The sequence below is a fragment of the Pseudorasbora parva genome, chromosome 24 (genome assembly GCF_024679245.1).
Source record: "Pseudorasbora parva isolate DD20220531a chromosome 24, ASM2467924v1, whole genome shotgun sequence".
NCBI classification, from domain to species: domain Eukaryota; kingdom Metazoa; phylum Chordata; class Actinopteri; order Cypriniformes; family Gobionidae; genus Pseudorasbora; species Pseudorasbora parva.
In genome coordinates, this window is record NC_090195.1 from 13,346,830 (window position 1) to 13,368,856 (window position 22,027).

Below are 22,027 nucleotides of genomic sequence, written 5' to 3' on the forward strand. Positions count from 1 at the left end.
ACCAAGGTACCAGTACATTTGGTTGCTAGGCAAGGTGGGGGAGAGGACGCTGGCGCTGTCTGTCATGTTTGCCGCTTCTCCACCCACAAATCATGTTAACTGTACTATTAGATTTAGATTTTATTTTATGTTTGTGACTAGTCTAACAGTCAGAGCTACAATTGGGACTGTTGCTGATTGCTGGCAGCCACTGAGAGGATGTTGTTTGCCGTTTTCCCCCGCTTCTCTGATGTTTTTTGAATTGTTGCGGTTGGTTCTGGTTTGAAGGACATTTGATGTTGCTCGCTGCGGCTGCTCACGCTCTCTTCTTGGTGTCGGCTGCTCACTGGTGGTCTCCCTCGGGCTTGAACTGCATGGTGGCTGAAGTTTGCACCGGGCTAGCGTCATCAGCATCCGGCGTGATGTTGGGATGTTCCGCTTCTCGGCTGCTGAGTTTTGGCTGCATCGCTGTTCCTTCTTGCATCGTGACCGTGGAACGGCTTTGACTTTTGCACCGACCCTGGTGTGTCCACAGAATTGCCCGGAAAACTGTGTTTGCCTCCTGCATGGTGCTGCAGTGATCCCCATCATCTGGTCTTCAACTGTCATGCCTCGACGACATCATCAGGACACTGCCAAATTTGGGAATCGGCTGAGAAATTGGGAATATGTAGCAACAGCTCTAGCGCTGGAAGAAATGTAATACATGAGGTGGACCACAGTGTAACTTACTGTGGAGCTTACAGAGACTTACACCATCAGCTCTGTTTTCTGTTCAGAAAAGCTTTTAACTGTTATGTGTTGGTTGGTTGTTTGTATTATTCTGTATGTTTACTTGTTTATTCAATTTTTTCTCCCTTTGTTGCACTGTGAGATTCTTCGGAATGAAAAGTGCGTTATAAATAAAATCTATTATTATTATTATTATTTGGGAAATACACGGATAATCAACTTGCTTTCAAATGAGCGATAATGTGTTTAAATAGATTTGATGTGTTATAAATTCATAAAACACTGTTTACAGGTTATAGAAGCACTTGGGTCACGTGTGATACATCTCATTTGCATATATTAGAGGTCTACACTCAAGGGTCGCATCCAACTGCCGAGCCAGCGGTGCATTTCGATTGTCGAAGATATGGATAGTATACTTTCTTTAAAAGAAGCAATAGTAATTTATTTAGATAGAAGTGGTGGTTTACGTAAACTTATTGAAGACTGTAATGTCCTTAAAGGTTTGTTTATAAAGTTGGAAGCCTTATTAGCGGTTTAAATGCTTCTAGTAGTTTCCCTCAGTGGACTGGAGCTCGTGCCCGTGACACATGCTCACATCCGTTTTTATGCGACGTTGTACATTATGTTATATTATTATTATTATTATTATTATTTTGTCCATAACTGTTGAAAAGGTCATGAGGTCAAATCAAATGTCTTTCAGGTTCACAGCAGATGGGCGGCGTGTATCGGTTCAGTTTTGATGTAAGTCCCTCAGATGTGCTTGAACTCGACGCCGCACTGGGAGACTGTATACTACACGATCCCCTGAAAGCCGTTTCACTCTTTCAGTCAGTGAGTTGCACAAATAAAATATGCAACCAGCGTGCTAGTCAGTTATCTCACGTTTTCTTAGAAAAGGGGGAAATAAATGAGTATCTGTTGATGTCATTTTATTGTGCTTAATTACTCTGCAAAATTTCAAACAAACAAGAATGCAGTGGTTATTTTTCAGGTTTGTTATCTGTCTGTGAAAACTCTGTCACTTATTGACCACATAGAAACAGAAAGCCAGGTGAGGAACAGCTTAATGCATATTCACTTATATATTTTTTGATTATGTGTGTTCACTACTGGCCAAAAGTGTTTTAATATATTTGAAATAGGCTATTAAGCAGCAACTGTTTTCAACATTGATTATATTAAAACATGTTTTGCAAATCTGTATAGTAGAATGATTTCTGAAGGATCATGTGACACTGAAGACTGGTACAAGGATGTGAAAATGTAGCTTTGCCATCACAGGATATTACAAAAAAAAGTTATTTATTTTGTAAAAAAAATTCACAACAAATTCAGCCTTGGTACACATGAGTTAATTAATTATCCATGAATGAATTATTGAATTCTTCCACACTTTTGACTGATGGTGTTTGAATGAGTACAGATTTGGCTATTCTTGAAATTAACTAGACAATCATATAATAGAACCATCATAAGTGTATGCTATTTTTTATTTTTGTAGGTTAATGTTGTTTTAAAGCCAACTCACTTGCCGCCTTTTCCCGACTATATTTTGGATCTCTCTGAGTTTCCTCGTGGATATGGTCCAATGAGACCTTTAGCTTTGGAGGGCCTCGTAATTGCCATGACACGTGTTACCAAATACACACAAGGGGCCAGATTTCTCTGCTCAGAAAAGACATGTCCTTGCTCAAGAGGTGGGTAACTTAATTAACTTTATGGGAATTATATGTATTTTTGTCCTACACAATTTGTCAATTTGTCTAAAGGGTTTCATCATATCAGAGTTCATGCACCGGGTGCCACAGAGTCTGCCACGGTTAGAAGTGATTTTACCTGCTTTCTCTGCTTTTCACCACTGAAAGAGGATGTGAAGTCTCGGGTTTTAGGGGGTGAGAAAACATACATGAAAAAAACATTAATGACATTATATGGAGTAAACTTTATACATGAAGAAAAAAATCTGTAAATTTTATAGCTGCAAACTACTATTTAGGTTTGGGGTCAGTATGTTTTTTATTTTATTTTTTAAATTAAATATAAATTAATACTTTTATTCAGCAATGACACATGCATTGATGAAATGTGATAGTAAATACATTTATAATGTTAGAAAATTGTTAGTAAATTTTAAATGTTACTTTAACTTAAATTGAACTAAATTTTACATTACTGGTTTTACTTTTACTATTTTTTATAAAATAAGACTGTTTTAAATAAAATCTTACTGACCCTAAACTTTTGAACTGTATTGTACTCACAAATTTACTTGCAAAGAGGCAGACCAAATTTAATGTGTAAAATTATTATAATTTTCTTTTTATAAATCCACAGATAAACAGTTAGTTGAGCTCATACATGTAAACGCGGTGGACATTTTGGGAGTTCATGATGCTGCTTCCTTAAGATATCAATCTGTCACCCTTTTTCTAAGAGGTAAATGCACTTTTTGTATCATAACCCCTTTTAATTTCTCATGGTATTTGCAAATACACTTTTAAACCAACCATTAGGAAATAATCCAGTTAGTTTGTTACTTGTCATGCCTGATTAACCTGGTTTTCATAAGTTTGAATCAGAGCTCTCAAATAAATAAACTGCTAAAACACATCCACTCACAGTGTCTTTCAGTATAAGATTGGGTGTTCCTGTCTCCTTCAATAATATTTCTCAGTTAGCCAACTGGAGAGGCCACAGATTCTCTGGACGGTATTAGCATATTGTGTTGACCTAGTATTAGTCTGGAATTCAATACGCCAGGCTCCAGTTACTGAACATACATGTTAATAAATGTAAGGTGCACTCATTAGTTGCTACAAGTCATAGTGGAATCATTGTTTAAAAGAGCCTGCAGTGTTTCTGTTGGCAGTCGTGTAGGTGGTGAGCTTGTTTCTCAAATAATAAGTGAAGACCAGCACCCAACTGTCATTGTTTTGTTTCTCTTTAACGTAATTAGATGAACTCTGTAACTCCATGAGAATCGGCCATCTGTACCGAGTTGTGGGAATTCCAGCTCATGTGCACCAGTGGCCCAATGTAACCTGGAGTGTAGAGGCTTGCAGCATCCAACCATGGAGTCCCAAATGTAAGGTCTTGTTTTGATTTCGATGGTGTAAAAACAACCAGACAAATTCACAGCATGTCAAAGTCATTTGTTCCTGACTGCCGTTCACAGGCTCCTGTCTGGTTAGCAAAAACTTCCAGAACCTGCAGGCAGCCTCCGCCTGTTCCCCATGGAGATTCTCTGCCATTGTAGCCAACTCATTTGGTTCCCCGGTGATCCCACCTGGTCTCTACAACACATTAAAGTTGGGGCTTCTTCTTAGCTTGGTGCAAACTGCAGATAATCCAGACTCGCCCAACCACCTGGATGTGCTTGCTTTCACCAGTGAAAGTCTCATCATTGAAAGGTCCTGCTTTATCAAATGCACGTCCATTTAGATAATGGTCATCAACATATGATGCATAGTATGTTTATTCATTGACAGGTTGATGAGATATAGCCTGCCGTTGGCCTCACGAGGGATTCATCATGCGCTGACAGGAGAGCTGTTGGCATCTCTGTCTAGAGATGAACATGGAGCAGGTACCGCCAACATCCATGCAGGTTCAGCTTTGCTGGCATCTGGAGGAGTCTGTCTGCTGGGAGACCTCACATGCTACAAGAAAGACAAGATGGACATGCTTCAGTCTGGTGCCAATTAGTTGTTTTACATTATTTTGTATCGCAGATGACTGCACTATATGAAAGATTGCACATGCTTTAAAGCAAACCTAAATACCTTTTCCCTTCAGCTCTTGAAAGCAGAACTGTGTCTGTTTTCGTTCCTGCCAAGAAGTATGGCGATGATATGGACCAGCAGCTCTCCTTCCCCATCCAGTGCAACTTTTGGGCCTTAGCTGATGCTGCTTTCTCCTCCAAGAGGACAGCCAGATGTGATAATGTGGTGCTGGGCTCAATGGTGGGTTCATTTCTAATCTTCTTATAGTCAAATGAAGCTTTTCCTCAGGAAAGGAGATGAGAATGATAATATGGGGATTTTATAAGCATGTAGTACATACCAAAAGACTGATTAGAAGGAATGCTGGAATCCTTTAAAAATGACCCCACCCTTTTCTGTATTTGGGAACAGGAACCAGAGACAATGCCATCTATTTTAGGAGTTCCTCATTGTGCTAATTTCCTAAATCGTAGCCATTACTCCAAACTGTCTAAACAATTACTCAGTTATTTTATAGTACTACATTAGTGCATCTTCTAGTGCAGAAGTCATGATTTCACAGTTTCTTCTAATGCAGGAAATGGGCTCAGTTCCCCTTCAGCTCGCAGGGGCATTTGGACTCGTAGTCCAGTGTCGAGAAACAAGCGGCAATCATCCACTTCTGTCCATGACATCGCATATCCTGAGACAGGCCATGTGCCCAGGAGAACCCCTTTACCCAGCATGCATGCAGTTTACCACACAAGACTACAAAGAGGTCTGTCAATATACACTAGCAGTCAAAAGGATCATGTGCTGCTTCTTTCAGTTGAAATGAAGGTGCATTTACATCCTATTGACACATTTTCTGAGAGCTCCTACTAGTACCACGTGACTGCTGCAGATTCATTTAGCCAGTGTTGCCATAGAAATTGATAATTTCCAGTCCAACAATGTGAACAGCTCTGAGACTAAAAGGATGATTTGAGTGTGGTCATCTTCAAATTTCTGCAATTACATGGCATGAACTCGCCATATTTTGTTTGTTTTTAACTGTATTTTGCAAGTTTGGTGAGCATAGACTTAAATTAACTCTTAGCCAGTAGTATACAATAAACCACATTAACTGCCGTTTCTTTGTTTACTAGCTTGAAATAAAGATTTTAAGTAATGTACTTAATTTTAAACATGGTTACATGAAAATGTTTTTCCACACTTTAATATCTTCTAGCTCTTGGCGTATGCAAGGGAACTGAAGGTGGAAATGACTCCCGAGGCCGAAAGAATGATCCATGGCTATTACATGGCCAGTCGCAGGGTTCGCTCAGACTCAACACAGAGAGCCTCTGTCTCAGTCACTTCTATTAAACTGCTGTAAGCACTACAAAATAAGTTTGCTGAAAAACAAAAGCTACACATGGCGATATGTCTTTCTAAAGCACTGCCATATTAGACCACTAGATGGAGCAGTTATACTGCAAGTTTGTCACAGTACCATTTTTAACTGATTTAAGCTTTATATAATTTCAGTTTATTTAGAGATGGATGGAAGACATTTGTACCTCAACTGACTAAGTAACCATTTCATACACTAATAATTTACTGGTTCTGTTAGGATTTCTCTGGCCCAGGCTCATGCTAAACTCAGCCTGAGAACACAAGTTCTGGAGGAAGATGCAGTCATTGCAGTACTGCTGTGTGAGAGTTCAGTCACCCTGAAACATGGTTAGTTTCCCCCATTTTATTTCCTTTTAAAAGTCTTAAAGAAAATCAAGTCATTCAAAAATTATATTCAATAAAGAAACACAGATTAAGAATGTTGATGATAATTTATGTACATTTGATCACAACCAAGTCACCTTTTAATACTATTACTAGTTAAGGATCAAGCTAATTTCAGTGAATGTGTTCGAGAGTTTGGGAATGAGAGTTTGTCTTCGGAATGCAGGGGCCTCTGCGCTTGTTTTTCCACCCGATGCAGTGTTTCCCTGTGCTCTCCATGACCTGGATTCTTTGTACCAGCGGGACCTTGCATTGGATGAATCCCGCAAGCAGATCTTGCAATTTGTGCACACCTACGCAACCTGTGTAGAGGAATGAAGCAAGGTATTACAAGCAGGAACCAAGCTTTAGCTCATTTAATGTCTAAACACAGCTTCAGGTAATCACAGTTTCAGCACCCTAAATTAGTCTGATGGGTAAACGGCAAAAAGTGAATTCATCATGGCATAGGACATAAAATATATAATTATCGGATATAATTATTTACCAGTATACAAGTAGCCAGTCTTCATTCATCTGCCCTTTTATGTCTCCCGTTTTCTAGTTTCCATCCTTCGATCTAGTAGGGGGAGATGGAATAAAATCAATAATGCACTAATCTTAAATGGGGTTCTGGGTAGTCAATTCTGCTGTTGCTTAATGGTTCAGATAGTCACAGTGTCAACAATCCAATCTGGTCTGATGGGTAAACGGCTAAACTGTGATCATCATTGTAATAGGCACCCGCATATACATTTTTCATAAAAAAAAAAAAAAAAAAAAACTTGCCCGTCTTTAAATGATCTGCACTTCTCAGGTCACCCCTTCCCAGTGGAATCCTTGGACCTGGTGGGAGCATAAGGATAAAAATTGAATTCCTGTTAAATCTCAACAGACTACTGCTAATCAACTCTTGATCAAGCTGTTGCATCAGATAGTCACAGTATCAGCAATCCAATTTGGTCTGATGGGTAAACGGCAAAATGTGAAGTCATCACAGCAACAAACGTGTCTCAAACATATTGTCTCATACATTTCACACAAAAACAAAATGACGTTAAATATTTATTTAGACAAAAAAAATTACCATTTTTTCATCTGTACTTCTCATGTCACCCTTTACCAGTGGCAATCCTTGAACCTAGTGAGGATAAGAATAAAGGATAAATTAAGCAGGCGATATAATATTCTCACTCACAAACTAAATAGTAAACCGCTCTGCTGTTGCTTCAGATCGTCACAGTTTCAGCACCCCAATATAGTATGATGGGTAAACGGCAAAAATGTGAAATCATCATTGTTTTTGGTTTATGCAAAACTTTGGGTACCCAATATAACCACCTCAAAACTAAAACATTTGGAAAAATCCGTTTCTTACCCTCACAGTGATCTTTTCCAATGGCTACAGCCATCTTCATCTGCAGTGACTGAAAAAAAGGGTAGATTTAAATTTTAAAAAATTAAGCTTCAGCTCAGTAAATCTTTCAAGTAAAGAACATGAAAAAAGCAGCAGAAAGTTATTAAAGTGATCACTAATTACCCATGTTGTGTTTCAGATATTGATTTAGTGCCTCATATGCAGCACCAAGGGAAGAGTTAAATGAAAAACTCAATTCCCCTTCAAAAAGATGACTGATGAGCTAGAGGTCAAAAGGCACTGTAACACAGCTTGAGAGTAGACCCTCCCACACAAACACAAAAGGCCTGGGCTACACTAGTTCAACTCAAGGTCAGGACCTTTACCAAGACCACAGCCCCTCCAAGAGAGTCAAAGCCCTGATTAGTGATTACCCAATCCAGGTCATAGAAGACCATTCCCAAACCAGCCAGGCCACACGAGGGACAGCAGCCCTATGCCGGACAGAGCACAGTCCTGCCAACAGCAGAGCAAACAGCAAAGGGGCAATTTATCACCAGATCTGGGACACCCTCCTGCCAAAATGATTTATAACAGTCCTCATGGGATACTTAAAATCTTTTCCAAGATAGGTCATGATTACAACAAGATTTGACAAAATAATGTCAATTTGTGGAGAATCGGTCACCTTTACAATATTGATCATATTGTCCCTGAAGGAATTTAATACACCGCACCAAAACTCCTGTATTCACTTTATGCTCAATTTAAACATATATATACACATATACATATACATATAAAAAGTCTACAACAAATCAGAAATCTTTTCTCCAGAACGATGCTCAAAAACGTATGGATAGATACAAATGTAATTTAAGCAAACGTACAATACTCATACAATTTAAGATAACGTAGTAAATGCACACATTTGGGCTGATCTGCTTTGCAACAGGGCGGGCTGGCTTTCAAAACTGAAGACAAACATTGTTCTCTAGTTAACGTTAGGTTAGTGCAAGATCACGGTGGGTATCATCAATATGAGTGCGCGCCATGGCCGATGCGCTATGCTAATGCTTGGGAATTATTCAGTTGTTCAAATCTTTCAAATTCCAGTTATTAATAACAAATGATGCTTCTACGGATGGACCACATACTATAAAAGAAATGGATGGACGTGCCATGTTCGTATTATAAATTATTCTTGATGCAACACGAGTGCGGACTAACCACGTGGCCGACCCATGATGCAACAATTTAAACCTTATAACCTCATGAGTAGTTCTAAGTAGCGTTTTACAAATTGCTGTACAACATAATAATGTCTGTCAATTCTGTTAGAATGCATCAGTACAATTGTTAATTGAAATACATTTACCTCAAGTTATACTGCAACGTGTAGAACATGCGACCAGCTCATTCCACACTTGGGAAGAAAAGGAGGTGACGCATGCGCACTTGGCGTTTTAAAAGGGCACTTCCTAGTAGAAGCCGCACATGCGTGCTGAAGTGCTAGTGTGATGAAATAAAATCAGCTGAAACTGTTTAATTCTTGCGTAGCCTATGTTTATGACACATATATATTGATAGCGCTCTCAAAAGAGTAAAGTTTTATGAAAATAATTAAAAAATTTAATTCGATTTTATTTATTTATTTATTTTATGAGAGAAGCTTGCTTATTGAATGTAGACATATCACCTTAATACTTAAACCTAGCCTACAATATATATATATATATATATATATATATATATATATATATATATATATATATATATATATATATATATATATATATATATATATATGGATTTTTTAAATAGTTATAATATCTAATAATTAGACATTATAGGCCTATAAAAAAAATCCAAACTCCATTTAATAATAATATCCACACTTTAGATCAAAATGATTCATTTAGCACAGTATTAGCCGACATATTAAGATGCAGATTTACAATCTGGTATATAAGCGTTATAAACACTTTAGAGGGTTTAAAAGTTAACATTATTCTTTACTTCCCACAAATTTCAGTAATTTGTCATGATTAAGAGCTTTTTTAATGTTTCCATGAGCAATTTCACAGCTGATGCCGTCATGAGAACTGTAAATGATAACTAAATATAAAAAATAATTATATAGCTAATAAATAGCCTATTTAAAATGTTCAGTGCATGTCAAATATTTTAAAACAATTAAGGACCATTAATGAACCTTTATATTCCACATTGTGATTTTTAAAAAATATAATGATAAGAATAACAATGAGATCAGTGTAATTTTAGTTTAATAATTATTTTATTTATTATTCCACATGTAGTACTATTCACATCGAAAACCAGGAAGGAAGGAGAAGATGGAATGATGATGCTATTGTTACGATTCTGACAGACCACTTCACATGACGAATGTTAAGTTATTCACACATGCATTTAGTGCAAAAGTTGTAACAGAAAGTGCATAGCCGACAGCTCAAGCATGACAGCTCATTATAACAACACACGGAATTTCAGACAAGTACAGAACTGCAAATAGCTACAGAAGTCTGAGCAGAAACCCACAAGATAAAAAACACAATGTTTAATTTTTCAATCTTATTTACATATTTGAAATAATTAGGATATATTAATATGCACAATTATTCAGCTGTCAGTATGGCAACATAGTGATAATCAGTTTAACGAGTTCTGTTCATTTGCCGCGTAGGCTACAACAAACATTTACAGGCTGCAACTGAACAATTTATGCAACAAAATTACTAAAACATTTTTTTAACCTTCATTTTTAGTCATTTTAATAATAATTACCTCCAAAAATCTGTGCAAATAATCTAAGCTATGTTTGAGACGAGGATGAAGATGCCCCTTGATTTTCATTCGAGTTACCCAGGAATTGGCCAGTGGCACCGATATATAATCTTGAACGCATTGGCCATTTCTGAAAGACAAAACGATGAATACAAACACTTAATCAATTGTTTCATATGAATTGCCACGCGTAAAATTGATACTTCCAAGACTAAACCTCAATCTTATAACCTATTCAAAACTTCAAGAAAGATGTTTTAAATTAATGGAAATTTGTATATTTTCAAGTTCTATTTAATGATAAAATAGTTATAATTAGACAACAAACGTGACCAAAACTTACTTTTACAGGATGCAAGTAACCATCGCCTTTAAGTGAGTTTAAAGCTTCAGTTTGTTTTGAGTTGTCCTCTTCCATCCCCTCCTCTTGCAAGGTTCTCGTTAAATGCGCTATGTATGTGGTTGCCAATATCAAGACGTCGAGTTTGGACAGTTTGGTGTCCGGTGGCACCGACGGTAATGTTCTCTGCAGCTCAAGGAACGCATGCCTGAGCGTCTGCACGCGACTCCTCTCGCGCGCTGCGTTGGCTGCTGCGGGTCTCCCTCTGCCACCGAGGCCACTAGACGGGACCACCCTGGAGCGAGACAGGGCCTCTGCGCGCCGGCCATCCGCTGAGAGCGCGTCGGGACTGGGGCTCGAGTTGGGGCTTGATGCGGGACTATCATCCATAACTGTCACAGAACCAGTGCCATCCATACGAATCGACTGTCTTCCAACCATTGAAGTCACCTCTTAACCTGGTTAAAATAGTGCGTTAAAACACACACATTTATACAAATATTAAAAAATATGACACGTTTAAGCCCATGCATTCTTTACAGGAACTTAGAGTTTACAATAACTTAGAGTTTATATAAACATTTGCCTAAAGTGAGCCTAAAATCAAATGTCCAGTAAAGGTGCGTAGTCATGAGAAGTTATTGAAATGTAATAAACATACCTGTATTATCGTTTCAAGCGCTGTCCTAAGAAACACACATCAAGACCTGAAAATCTCCACAGTTTGGCAAAATAATAGTCCCTTTCTTGATGTAAAAATGTTTAACCAGTGGTGCTGCGCGTGAGAGGGCTATATGTCCGCGCGCACGCAGTGTCCTCACCTGAATGACTGCGTGAAGTCTCATGAGCCTCTAATTTATCGGGGAACACAAAGAGCTGACAAGTGTTTCACTTCGGTGTAATTAATCAAAAGCCTTAAAAACTCTGGCAACTGGAGCCGTTCTCGCATCGGTCGGTAGGAGGGTACAGTTCATAATCGACGCCAGAGGCAGCATTTTTTTGGGTCCTCCCAGAGTTACTTTGTAAACCACAACTTTAGAACATTACATAAAATGTTGTTTATTTAAGAAATAAATACTCACATCCCCTTTATTGGTTTTGTTTGGTGAATTTTATTTTTGCAAGCAGGCAAACAGAGCGTTGCATATTCTATCGGCACGATGCTCTCAAAAATTTAATTATACTTTAATATTTAAAAAGGCATATCGATATTATCATTTTGAGCCGCAGACATCAGCTTCATTTCCTGGGACAAAGCCAATAAATAAACTATAAACACTGCAATCAACTGGCATGCTTGAGGAAATTCTTGTGAGAGTCCCAAATTAATCATTCTGTTTTCCGCAAACGGAGATGTGGGAGAATTAATGAATGGAACTATTCATAACATGTATATCTGAGACTGTTCTTAATAAACATTGTTTTTGTAAGGATGAAGTAACAGTATTGCCCCTAGGCCATTAATTATGAAGCAGAGCAAATGAGGTTAAGTAAGCTTCTCTGTCTAATTACTCTACATCTTTCAGAGGTTATAGCCTGCTGTGGATATTAGACGACAAATACGCAGAAAATTACATTAGTTCATTACTGTACTTACCGCGTATTCTATAGGTCTAAACATTATTATAAAATCAGTTTTATATTTCAATGTCCTTTACCGTTCCAGTCTAGAACGCAGTGTCCATGATGTTGATAAATCTGCTAAAATGTGTAAGTTGAAATAAATCCTCAGTTGACAAAAAGTTAGCTATGAATCTAAAAGATAAATCTATGTTCAGCTCTGAAATGAGAAAGTAATTTTAAGCACGAATATATTTGATCTGAGAAATATAATATTATAAGAAATCCACAAAGTGCAAAACCTACATTTGATTATTTAAATGCTAAAAGCATCATCAAACCCTAAAAAATAGACAATTAAACTACAGATGTATTCTAGTCTGCGATTTCAGAGAATTTCCAATGGCAAATAAAATCTCTCTTTGAAATGTTGTAATTAAAATTACATTTTAACTATGAAAAATTACTATTTTAATAATCATTAATACTACTAATACTGCTAATGTCCTTATCCTAAAGAATAATGTACAAAACATAATGATATTAAAGATGCTCAAACATTTTGCAAAGTAAATTTATTACAAACAAACTTACACAAATATTTTAAAAACAGGAAATATAATTTGAAGATGCAAACTAGGCAGTGCAAAAAAACTTGTCATGGGACAGCATGGTGAACCTGCTCAAAAATTCACATTTTATATGCGGCAGAGCCACTCACTTTATTATATTTAAGAAAAGTCCTCACACAGATGACAAGCTAAATGTGCATGTGAGCGACTGACTTTTATAAAGGACACTGATGAAGGATTTTAAATCAGCGGTTTCAGATTGTCAGATTCTGCCACTCCTCATTGGAATATTTAGCCCACTTGACCTGTGAACACACCAGAACATTCAGGAGTTAAATAAATAAAATGTCATAAATTAGATTATTAAAATAATATTCAAACACTATTTGTTGACTTTCATGCTTTGTGTTAATAGTCAAAATAGTAAATAGTTACTAGTAAAAATAGCCAAGAACAATAAAATCCTGGCACTAAAATATGCTTATTTAAATTATCAGTAAAAATCCTTCTGTTACTGGACCCCTATAACAACATAGAAAACAGCTAATTAGGGCTTTAAACAACTGTCATTCAGCATTATTATTCTTATTACTCTTGCTTGCTACAGTTTTTTCAGTTCACTGTAGTTACATTAACAAATAATTTCTGTATTTCAGAGGCCACACACTGATAAAGCAACTGATATGATAACCACAGGATTCTTTAACATTCTGAAATCTAAAATGTGAGACATCAAAGGGGCAATGCAGTATAAGATGATGTCACATTACAGCACAGCACAGAACTCTGGTTAACCTCAGGCCAGTTCTAAAGGAGAAAGCTGTTTATTTGCATGGGTGGGAAAAAATAAAAGCCATACAACTTGACAAACAGCAGGCATTTATTCAGCATGTCTGAAGGCAACAACTGAGTAGTAACATGCAACTGTACATTGATAGCTATTATCTAAGATTTTCTTTCCCTTTTTTAATAGAAGATGAGTTGTAAGTATATGAAAAAACAAAAAACAAAAAAAAAACAATACTAAATACACGTAACATGGTAGAAATTTTAATTGTTCATACCTTCTTCCTCTGCTGTCTGCTTGAACTTGGTCAGTCCGAAATGTCACGCCGGGCTTCCCAAATTCTGACGGCTTACTTACAATGCTACTGCGGTCATGGGCAAAGAGATGTTGGGGGCCCCTGTGAATATCAGCTAAAGCAAAACATGGGTTAGTCACACATCATCATGCAACTGACATAAGGGATGTAAGGCTTACTCAGCCACATGCTGATGATATATTCATCAGTGGAATATAAATAAATGATGCATTGCCTACTTGGAAAAATCTATTACAGTAATAGCAAAATTGGAAAATGTCAATATTACTGTAAATATCAGAGAACAATAGGACAATTTCATTGCAGTTCACTCAACAAATAAATGTAGGAAATTTAAATGCGATAATGGTGACATGTTAGGGCCCTATTATATTTGTAATACAAATTATACAGTATGTAAATATACTCATATCCCATTAACTGCATATGTAATATTTAATTTTTAATTAAAGGTATTTAATAGTAGTATTTAGTATTTAATTTGTATATTTAATATTTATTTTTTATCCTCTATATAATTCATAAATAATGACACACACATACACACAAAACTAGCAGCAAATATTCATACTTGTAAGTGGATTTGTGATTTGTCTTTTGAAGACTTTTTCATCCTCTAGTTTCTTCTTTGCATCTTTCGAGGCTTTCCAGTTGATTAGAAACTGCCTAGACAGCTCATTTATTTGTTTTCCATCGAGGTCCTCTGAATAACAATACATTAATACAGTTTATGTGCATAATTTACTAACTAAATAATTACATGAAATTCAAACCACACCACCAATAAAAGTACATGCTATTAAAATAATTGTAATTAAAATCCTAATAAAATAGGTGTCATTAAAAGTGATAAATTAAATATATAAAATAACAAATAAATAAATGACATAATAAAGGACAAAAAATTGAGCAATTCAGAAGGTCAGTGATTCTTTTTACAATAAATAATTACATTTTTAAATGGTTCAATACTCGTCTTCACAAGTTCATAAGCACTAATTCTCACCTAGAATCTTGCAGGCTGTTATTAGTCTGTCCCTGTATTTAGGCTTGTGACACACCGGATTTCTACTCAGATCCAGTAGTCGCAGTTGAGAGCATTGGCTGAACACTGTCTCTAACTCCTGAAAGCGTAAACAAAGGCATTACATTTGACTCTTAATCAGTACAAAATAAAATCATTAGTAGACAGAGTAAAGGTCAGTTACATCTTTTCCAAATGCTCCAAATGAGATTTCGTATGCTGGAAAAATCATGAAACACTGAAGAGATTTTGAAGATTTACCAGAAGATGGGCATAGTTAAAAATGATCGGGGCGACAAAGAGGCTACAAGCATAAAAAACAAATTCAACAACAAATTTGTAGGGCAAACAGTATAAACAAGACATCAGCTTGTTTTAATAAATACTGCCACTCGCACTGGGTGACTAACAAGTCCCCCTGGGCTGTAGTCCTCAAGCATGTTGACTGCAGTGTATGTTTATCTAAGGACACATTAATCCAGGCTGGAAATATGAATACTCTCTGGACACGCTCTGATTGTTCATTGCCTTCCTGTCTCAACCAAAGTGCTTCCACTTTTCAGTCCGCTTGCAATCAGCTCTAGCGGGACCCCAGTGAGCCGCGCGCTCTCAGGCTTTGATAAATGATCGTGTCAGGTCTGTCACTCTGAGGGCTTGGCTGGGAACTGCCCAGCGCCAAATTGCCCTCCCATGCGCGGGAGTGCTGAATGCACTCCTGACTGGGCTCTTTCCAGCCCCACACTGGGTTAATGATGGCCAGTTATGAACCTGTATTTGACCAGCGCTTCGATCCCTATCTGCACTGTCTGGCCGTGCGCCACTAACAGCCTCTGCAGTACCCATTTGTCACTCGGCTGACTGCCTGTCATAATCTATTTTAAAAATCCATAATGTTTCCTCTAGAATTGGACCCAACTGCGTAAGGCAGGAATTGATCCTTTGGGTGCTGTCGCCACTGAATCAATAGTGGCAAAGGGGTTGTATAAATTAAAGGAGATATCTGCTAAACATGAAAGCTTCCTCTGACACATGGATCACTATTATCGGTGGCAGTTGCTGAGAGAATTGTCTTTTGTGCTGTTGGACAAAGTTAGCGAGGTGCTTGACAAGGTTTTTACTCGTTACACTACGGCAGAGTTTGGAAAGTGTTCCTTCGCCAATCTTTTTAGCCGCTGAATGCGTGATATCGATAGGTTGGAAAATCTATTTTCCAGAATAGGTTACTTCTCAGGTTTAGTTTCACTAAATGTTTGCCTCAAATGTTTTTTTAATACAAGGCTGAAGTTGTAAGGGGCACTGAGTGTATTTCAGAGGAAAATCAGTTCAGGAGGAAGGAGGAAAACTTGTGCTTGTTTAAATTGTCAGCAGAAGCTGTCCCTGGAGACCGGCCCGCTGATTTGTTGAATAATTCTGACCCTGTGTAAGCCTGGAGACTGCTGGAAGGATTTGTAGGATTAGTTTTTTGCACTACTCTCCCTCTATCATTTCACACTTCATAGGAACATACAACCGTGTCATATTTAAACAGAACAAAAATCTCAAAAATGTAACTTTTATTGTACTTATAAAATTAATTAAGTATCGTTTTTATAAAAGATGGAAAATCATATTTACCTCTATGTCCTGTAGCTGGTTATCGGCAGCAAAAAGATGGGTCAGTTTTCTGAGAGGGGCCAAGTCCCATATCTCATCAATGTTATTTTTGCAGATATTTAAAATGCACAGAGTTTCCTGAAATTATCAAATATAATATTAATATAAATAATAATGCACTTTAAATTTGAAACCAGTTCCATTTCTGGTGAATCAATAAAGATTTCACTGTTAGTAAAAGGAGAGCATTTAGGATTTTTTTTTTTTTACGGGGGAAAAATTGGGTGCACTTACGCTTGCAATTTCATTAATTATCAAAATAAACAAAATTCTTAACTTTTCGGTTTGTTTTCCTATCGCCTGGGCGGTAAACACTCCCTGTTGATTTGTCAGACAAGGAGGCAGCCACAGAGACCTCTTTTACCCTCATCAAACTTTGCACAGAACTGCTTTGATACACATCTCGGTCCACAAGTCGTACGCCTCTCTTCTGATTCTGACGGCAAACTCACAAGATGCTTCAGGACACTGCGCTATGTCAATCTAAATGTAAGTGCACTAGACTGAAGATATCATGAAACAACCTAAAGCTCTTCTTCACTGAGGTGAATGTTAAAGAAACGAGTTACTCACAGAGAGGCTAGAAATGGAACAGGGGTCAAAGACCAGCTTTTCTCCACGGGGTAGTCTCTGACCTTCCACATGCAGCTCCTTCAGGCTTTTCAACTCCTCTAATCCTTCCACCACAGTGATGCTGTTTCCTCCCAAGAACCTTAAATACAGACATATTAGTAGGCAGCAACAAAATATTAATGCCATACTTCATTTCGATGCAAGCAGGAATGTGATTGAGAAATAATAAATATGCTTGTCCTTTCATATACTTACAGTTTGGAGAGATTATGTAGAGATGAGAGGTTCTCTATGCAAGATATATTGTTATTTTGCATGTATAAATGTGTAAGGTTTGAGGCAAACCCCAAATTGCAGATTTGTGATATTTGGTTGTCATAAAGGTAAAGGACTGTGAGGTTTCTGCATATTGATAGATCATCCTGTATGGTAAAGATGGAAAATAATCAATAAACATTAACAATATACAATTCAAAGGTTTTGGGTTAGTAAGATTTATATTTTTGAAAAAAAAGTCTTCTATGATCACCAAGGCTGCATTTATCATACAGTAAATACAGCTATATTGTGAAATACTATTCAAATTTATGATAACTGTTTTCTATTCTAAAATACACTCCCAAACTCTCAAAGGATTATTAGTAACACCTGTGCAATTTCTCATTAATGCACTTATCTAATCAACCAATCGGCAGTTGCTTCAATACATTTAGGGGTGTGGTCCTGGTCAAGACAATCTCCTGAACTCCAAACTGAATGTCAGAATGGGAAAGACAGGTGATTTAAGCAATTTTGAGCGTGGCATGGTTGTTGGTGCCAGATGGGCCGGTCTGAGAATTTCACAATCTGCTCAGAGTTACAAGGATTTTCACGCAAAACCATTTCTAGGGTTTACAAAGAATGGTGTGAAAAGGGAAAAACATCCAGCATGTGGCAGTCCTCTAGGCAAAAATGCCTTGTTGATGCTAGAGGTCAGAGGAGAATGGGCCGACTGATTCAAGCTGATAGAAGAGCAACTTTGACTGAAATAACCACTCGTTACAACCGAGGTGTGCAGCAAAGCATTTTTGAAGCCACAACATGCACAACCATGAAGCAGATGGTCTACAACAGCAGAAGACCCCACCGTGTACCACTCATCTCCACTACAAATAGGAAAAAGAGGCTACAATTTGCACAAGCTCACCAAAATTGGACAGTTGAACACTGGAAAAATGTTGTCTGGTCTGATGAGTCTCGATTTCTGTTGAGACATTCAGATGGTAGAGTCAGAATTTGGCGTAAACAGAATGAGAACATGGATCCATCATGCCTTGTTACCACTTTGCAGGCTGGTGGTGGTGGTGTAATGGTGTGGGGGATGTTTTCTTGGCACACTTTAGGCCCCTTAGTGGCAATTGGGCATTGTTTAAATGCCACGGCCTACCTGAGCATTGTTTCTGACCATGTCCATCCCTTTATGACCAACATGTACCCATCCTCTGATGGCTACTTCCAGCAGGATAATGCACCATGTCACAAAGCTCAAATCATTTCAAATTGGTTTCTTGAACATGACAATGAGTTCACTGTACACTGTACTCACCACTGTCACCAGATCTTAACCCAATAGAGCATCTTTGGGATGTGGTGGAACGGGAGCTTCGTGCTCTGGATGTGCATCCCGGAAATCTCCATCAACTGCAACATGCTATCCTATCAATATGAGTCAACATTTCTAAAGAATGCTTTCAGCACCTTGTTGAATCAATGCCATGTAGAATTAAGGCAGTCCTGAAGGCGAAAGGGGGTCAAACACAGTGTATGGTGTTCCTAATGGGGCGGCAGTGGCTTGGGGCGGCAGTGGCTCAGTGGTTCATGTAGGTTGTCTACAAACCAGAAGGTTGGTGGTTCAATCCCCGGTTCCACCTGACCAAGTGTCGAGGTGTCCATGAGCAAGACACCTAACCCCAGCTGCTCCCGACGAGCTGGATGGCGCCTTACATGGCTGACATCGCCGTCGGTGTATGAATGGGTGAATGTGAGGCAAAAATGTAAAGCGCTTTGGATAAAAGCGCTATATAAATGCAGTCCATAATAATCCTTTAGGTGAGTGCATGTTCAAATGTAATATAGTCCTGTGATGGCAAAGCTGAATTTTCAGCATCATTACTCCAGTCTTCAGTGTCACATAATCCTTCAGAAATCTTTCTAATATGCTAACTGACACTCAAGAAACAATTATTATTATTATTATTATTATTATTATTATTATTATTATCATCAATTTTGCAAACATTTGTTCTGCTTCATTTTTTAGACTTTTGTAATAATAAATGTATTCATCTATGGTGAATAAAAGTAATATATAATTTCTTCTTTTTTAAAAAATCATACTGACCCAGACTTTTGAATTGTAGTGTAATATTTAATGTAATGCAAACTACAACTTGAATTAGAACTAAAACTTACAATTTCCTCTATATTTTTGTTTGAAAAATTGATATGGGTCAGTTTCTTCAGATACTGCTGGAGAGATTCACTTCTGCAGGTTTTTGAGTGATAGCTTGATTTTGCGATCAGATGCACTGTCAGGCGGACCATAATGACCCTGTGTGCAAAAATATCACAGGATAGATCTCTCTTCTTCACAGCATGTCAAGGGAATAAGGAGATTTATGAGAGAGCCAAAAACACAAAAAGCAATGCACGAACATAAGACAGAGTTGTATTAGTGGGGTTGTATACTCAGAATTTAGTGTTTTTGCTTAGGAAATGGAACTTTTTAAATCTTAAAGGGATGGTTAACACAAAAAAGAAAAGTTCCCCATGATTTACTCACCCTCAAACCATTTTGTGTACTAACGTTATATGACATTCTTCTGTCAGAATGATAGATTCTAAGCATTATATAACAAGCATAATGGCAGTAAACAGCAGCCCAACATTTGAAGCTCTAAAAGATCATCCATCCATTACAAAAGTAATCCACACGGCTCTGGGGGCTTAATAAAGACCATCTGATGTGAATCGATGTGTTTGTGTAAGAATATATTTCTGAAGTGAAGATCAAAAGTCTTCTGTAATTTAAGTTAGAACCTGGTCTCTGTTGATTTTAAACAGGTTTTTGAAAGCCTTAATTGATGCGGTGACCATTATTTCTTCTATGATATGTAACTTACTTGCATATTCAATTGACCTGCACACCTTACATATTATTTTTGAATAGTTGGATCGAGGCAAAAGGTCAATAAAAAAACAACCCAGTAATTAGTTACCCTTGATATTGTCTAACGTTATAATCACACAAGTTTGACCCGGCACAACTAAGCATCTTACTAGAAAGACTTCCTTGGAAAGACCTTGTATGATATTTTATTCTATATGCTGAGTCTTCTATCTATATTGTCTTGTCAAGCGCAGACGATGAACTCTAGGACAGAAGTAAAGGGAATACATACATCAACACATGACAGCAGGTCGGTTTTACACTTGATCTCAGAGGAGCAGACTATGGGAAGATGACATGGAGAGGCTCTTAAAATCAATAACTTTCTGTGGTTAAACTCTAGGGAACTGGGTGAAGATGGCAGTTTGCCAATCATTAGAAGTTAATATATTGCAATACACATAAATGAGCACTCTTATTTCTAATAAACAAGCAACGTAGCCCACTGTTGGCACGTAAACAGAAATAACAGAAAATAAACATATTACCTTAACGTACAAATGCTGTTCATTTACTGTCGCCAGCTGTGAAAGCAAAATGTTTCTGCTGTTGTTTTTTTAATATCTTTCTCTTTTCCTCTTGTCCCGGCTTTGTTTAGGAAGTGATCTGACGTTGTCATGGCGACGCGACGCGAGCACAAGATCAGTTTGCACCTATGGTTTGCACGCGCCAGTTGTTTCGGAACTTGAATGTGCCTTGATATTCTCAACAGACATGGTGAAAAGTTTTAAATTCTATGTGGACTTTTAAAAACACGTTATTTACCGCTTGTATGGTTTTTCGATATGAGTAGGCTATAAAATAATGTTTTTACTGATGTTGTTAAAAGTAAATTGTTCTACCAAGAGCTACATTGTTTAATAATTAATAAATGTTATCAATAATTTAAGTTATAATTAACTTCATTCATTAAAGGAATTACATAAACGAACGTCCGATGTCTATGATTTTGATCTTAAATAGATGCAAACTATATTGGAATATTTACAGTGTCAGTCTAATAAATTAACATATATAAAATAAATATAAATTAACCCTAAAAAGACTGCTGAGAAATAATTTTATATACAGCTTATATACAAATTAAGAGCAATTAATATTGAGAAATATTTTTTCCAGAGCTGTATGAAGAGATTAAATGACACAATTTTGGGGGAAGAAAAAAAAAGTTTTTTACAGCTAACCTTGAGAGTAGACAATACTCTTAAGCATTTACATGTTGAAATCAGAAACCATGTTTATCAGCTTCAGCTGGTTGAATCGAATCCCCCCTCTCCTCCCTCGCTCCAAGCTCAAACTGCTGCCCCTAATAATGCATATCAGTGCGGTGAGCTCCGGTGGACAGAGGCACTGCGGTGACCCGTGTATTGTTATATACTGTGGTGGAATGTGCTTCCTGAGACTGAGTGACTTGCCTCTATTTATGCATGCAGAGTACTTGTCAGAAAGGAAATGTTGCTTTGGTTGGTTTAGGGACGTAGAGGGGGAGTTCTCCCTTTTCAGACTCTCCTCTGGGGCATTTAACATGTTTCAGCTCCTTACTGCCATGCTTGTTGAGATTATTATTATAAGATCCAAAGAAAACATCAGTGCTACCAAATATCTTGGGGTCATTGGTCCCATAGGCTAGTTTAACATTGTCCTGGTGAT

The 22,027-nt window shown here is 37.4% G+C and overlaps 3 protein-coding genes and 1 long non-coding RNA gene across 6 annotated transcripts; 1 reads left to right on the forward strand and 3 right to left on the reverse strand.

The window, feature by feature from the left end:
- The first annotated feature begins 95 nt into the window (after positions 1–95).
- mcmdc2 (minichromosome maintenance domain containing 2) lies at positions 96–21,210 on the forward strand. Of its 3 annotated transcripts, XM_067434296.1 has the most exons (15): positions 96–1,214; positions 1,418–1,548; positions 1,709–1,768; positions 2,219–2,414; positions 2,487–2,609; positions 3,052–3,153; positions 3,674–3,802; positions 3,893–4,127; positions 4,206–4,411; positions 4,513–4,679; positions 5,017–5,196; positions 5,650–5,792; positions 6,034–6,143; positions 6,367–6,524; positions 20,976–21,210. In XM_067434296.1, the coding sequence occupies exons 1-14, from the start codon at positions 1,118–1,120 to the stop codon at positions 6,516–6,518; spliced, it is 2,031 nt and encodes a 676-aa protein (XP_067290397.1). In that variant the 5' UTR covers positions 96–1,117; the 3' UTR covers positions 6,519–6,524; positions 20,976–21,210. The 3 variants fall into 3 exon arrangements, with proteins under 3 accessions (XP_067290397.1, XP_067290395.1, XP_067290396.1); XM_067434294.1 differs by lacking the exons at positions 6,367–6,524; positions 20,976–21,210 and having other exon boundaries at positions 6,034–6,346; XM_067434295.1 differs by lacking the exons at positions 2,487–2,609; positions 3,052–3,153; positions 6,367–6,524; positions 20,976–21,210 and having other exon boundaries at positions 6,034–6,346.
- LOC137063254 (uncharacterized) lies at positions 6,364–9,016 on the reverse strand. The gene is made up of 6 exons (XR_010901361.1): positions 8,915–9,016; positions 7,558–7,606; positions 7,267–7,320; positions 6,969–7,025; positions 6,688–6,759; positions 6,364–6,502 (listed from the first exon to the last, which is right to left on the reverse strand). It is a non-coding gene; the product is annotated as an uncharacterized lncRNA (long non-coding RNA).
- Positions 9,889–11,605, reverse strand: LOC137063253 (transcription factor 24-like). The gene is made up of 3 exons (XM_067434299.1): positions 11,346–11,605; positions 10,688–11,142; positions 9,889–10,474 (listed from the first exon to the last, which is right to left on the reverse strand). The coding sequence occupies exons 2-3, from the start codon at positions 11,123–11,125 to the stop codon at positions 10,373–10,375; spliced, it is 540 nt and encodes a 179-aa protein (XP_067290400.1). The 5' UTR covers positions 11,126–11,142; positions 11,346–11,605; the 3' UTR covers positions 9,889–10,372.
- Positions 12,891–20,976, reverse strand: ppp1r42 (protein phosphatase 1, regulatory subunit 42). Its single transcript, XM_067434298.1, has 9 exons — positions 20,866–20,976; positions 19,621–19,759; positions 17,425–17,591; positions 17,170–17,308; positions 16,558–16,674; positions 14,926–15,043; positions 14,491–14,622; positions 13,881–14,013; positions 12,891–13,121 (listed from the first exon to the last, which is right to left on the reverse strand). The coding sequence occupies exons 1-9, from the start codon at positions 20,886–20,888 to the stop codon at positions 13,079–13,081; spliced, it is 1,011 nt and encodes a 336-aa protein (XP_067290399.1). The 5' UTR covers positions 20,889–20,976; the 3' UTR covers positions 12,891–13,078.
- Positions 21,211–22,027: the final 817 nt, after the last annotated feature.

Coding starts and splice junctions, on each gene's coding strand:
- mcmdc2 (XM_067434296.1), top strand. CDS start 1,118: ATGGATAGTATACTTTCTTTAAAAGAAGCAATAGTAATTTATTTAGAT. Junction 2,610..3,051: donor GAAGTCTCGGGTTTTAGGGG/GTGAGAAAACAT, acceptor ATAAATCCACAG/ATAAACAGTTAGTTGAGCTC. Junction 6,144..6,366: donor TTCAGTCACCCTGAAACATG/GTTAGTTTCCCC, acceptor TTCGGAATGCAG/GGGCCTCTGCGCTTGTTTTT.
- ppp1r42 (XM_067434298.1), bottom strand. CDS start 20,888: ATGAACAGCATTTGTACGTTAAG. Junction 17,592..19,620: donor ACAAAAATATAGAGGAAATT/GTAAGTTTTAGT, acceptor TTTACCATACAG/GATGATCTATCAATATGCAG. Junction 17,309..17,424: donor CTACATAATCTCTCCAAACT/GTAAGTATATGA, acceptor TCTGTATTTAAG/GTTCTTGGGAGGAAACAGCA.
- LOC137063253 (XM_067434299.1), bottom strand. CDS start 11,125: ATGGTTGGAAGACAGTCGATTCGTATGGATGGCACTGGTTCTGTGACA. Junction 10,475..10,687: donor GTTACTTGCATCCTGTAAAA/GTAAGTTTTGGT, acceptor TTTGTCTTTCAG/AAATGGCCAATGCGTTCAAG.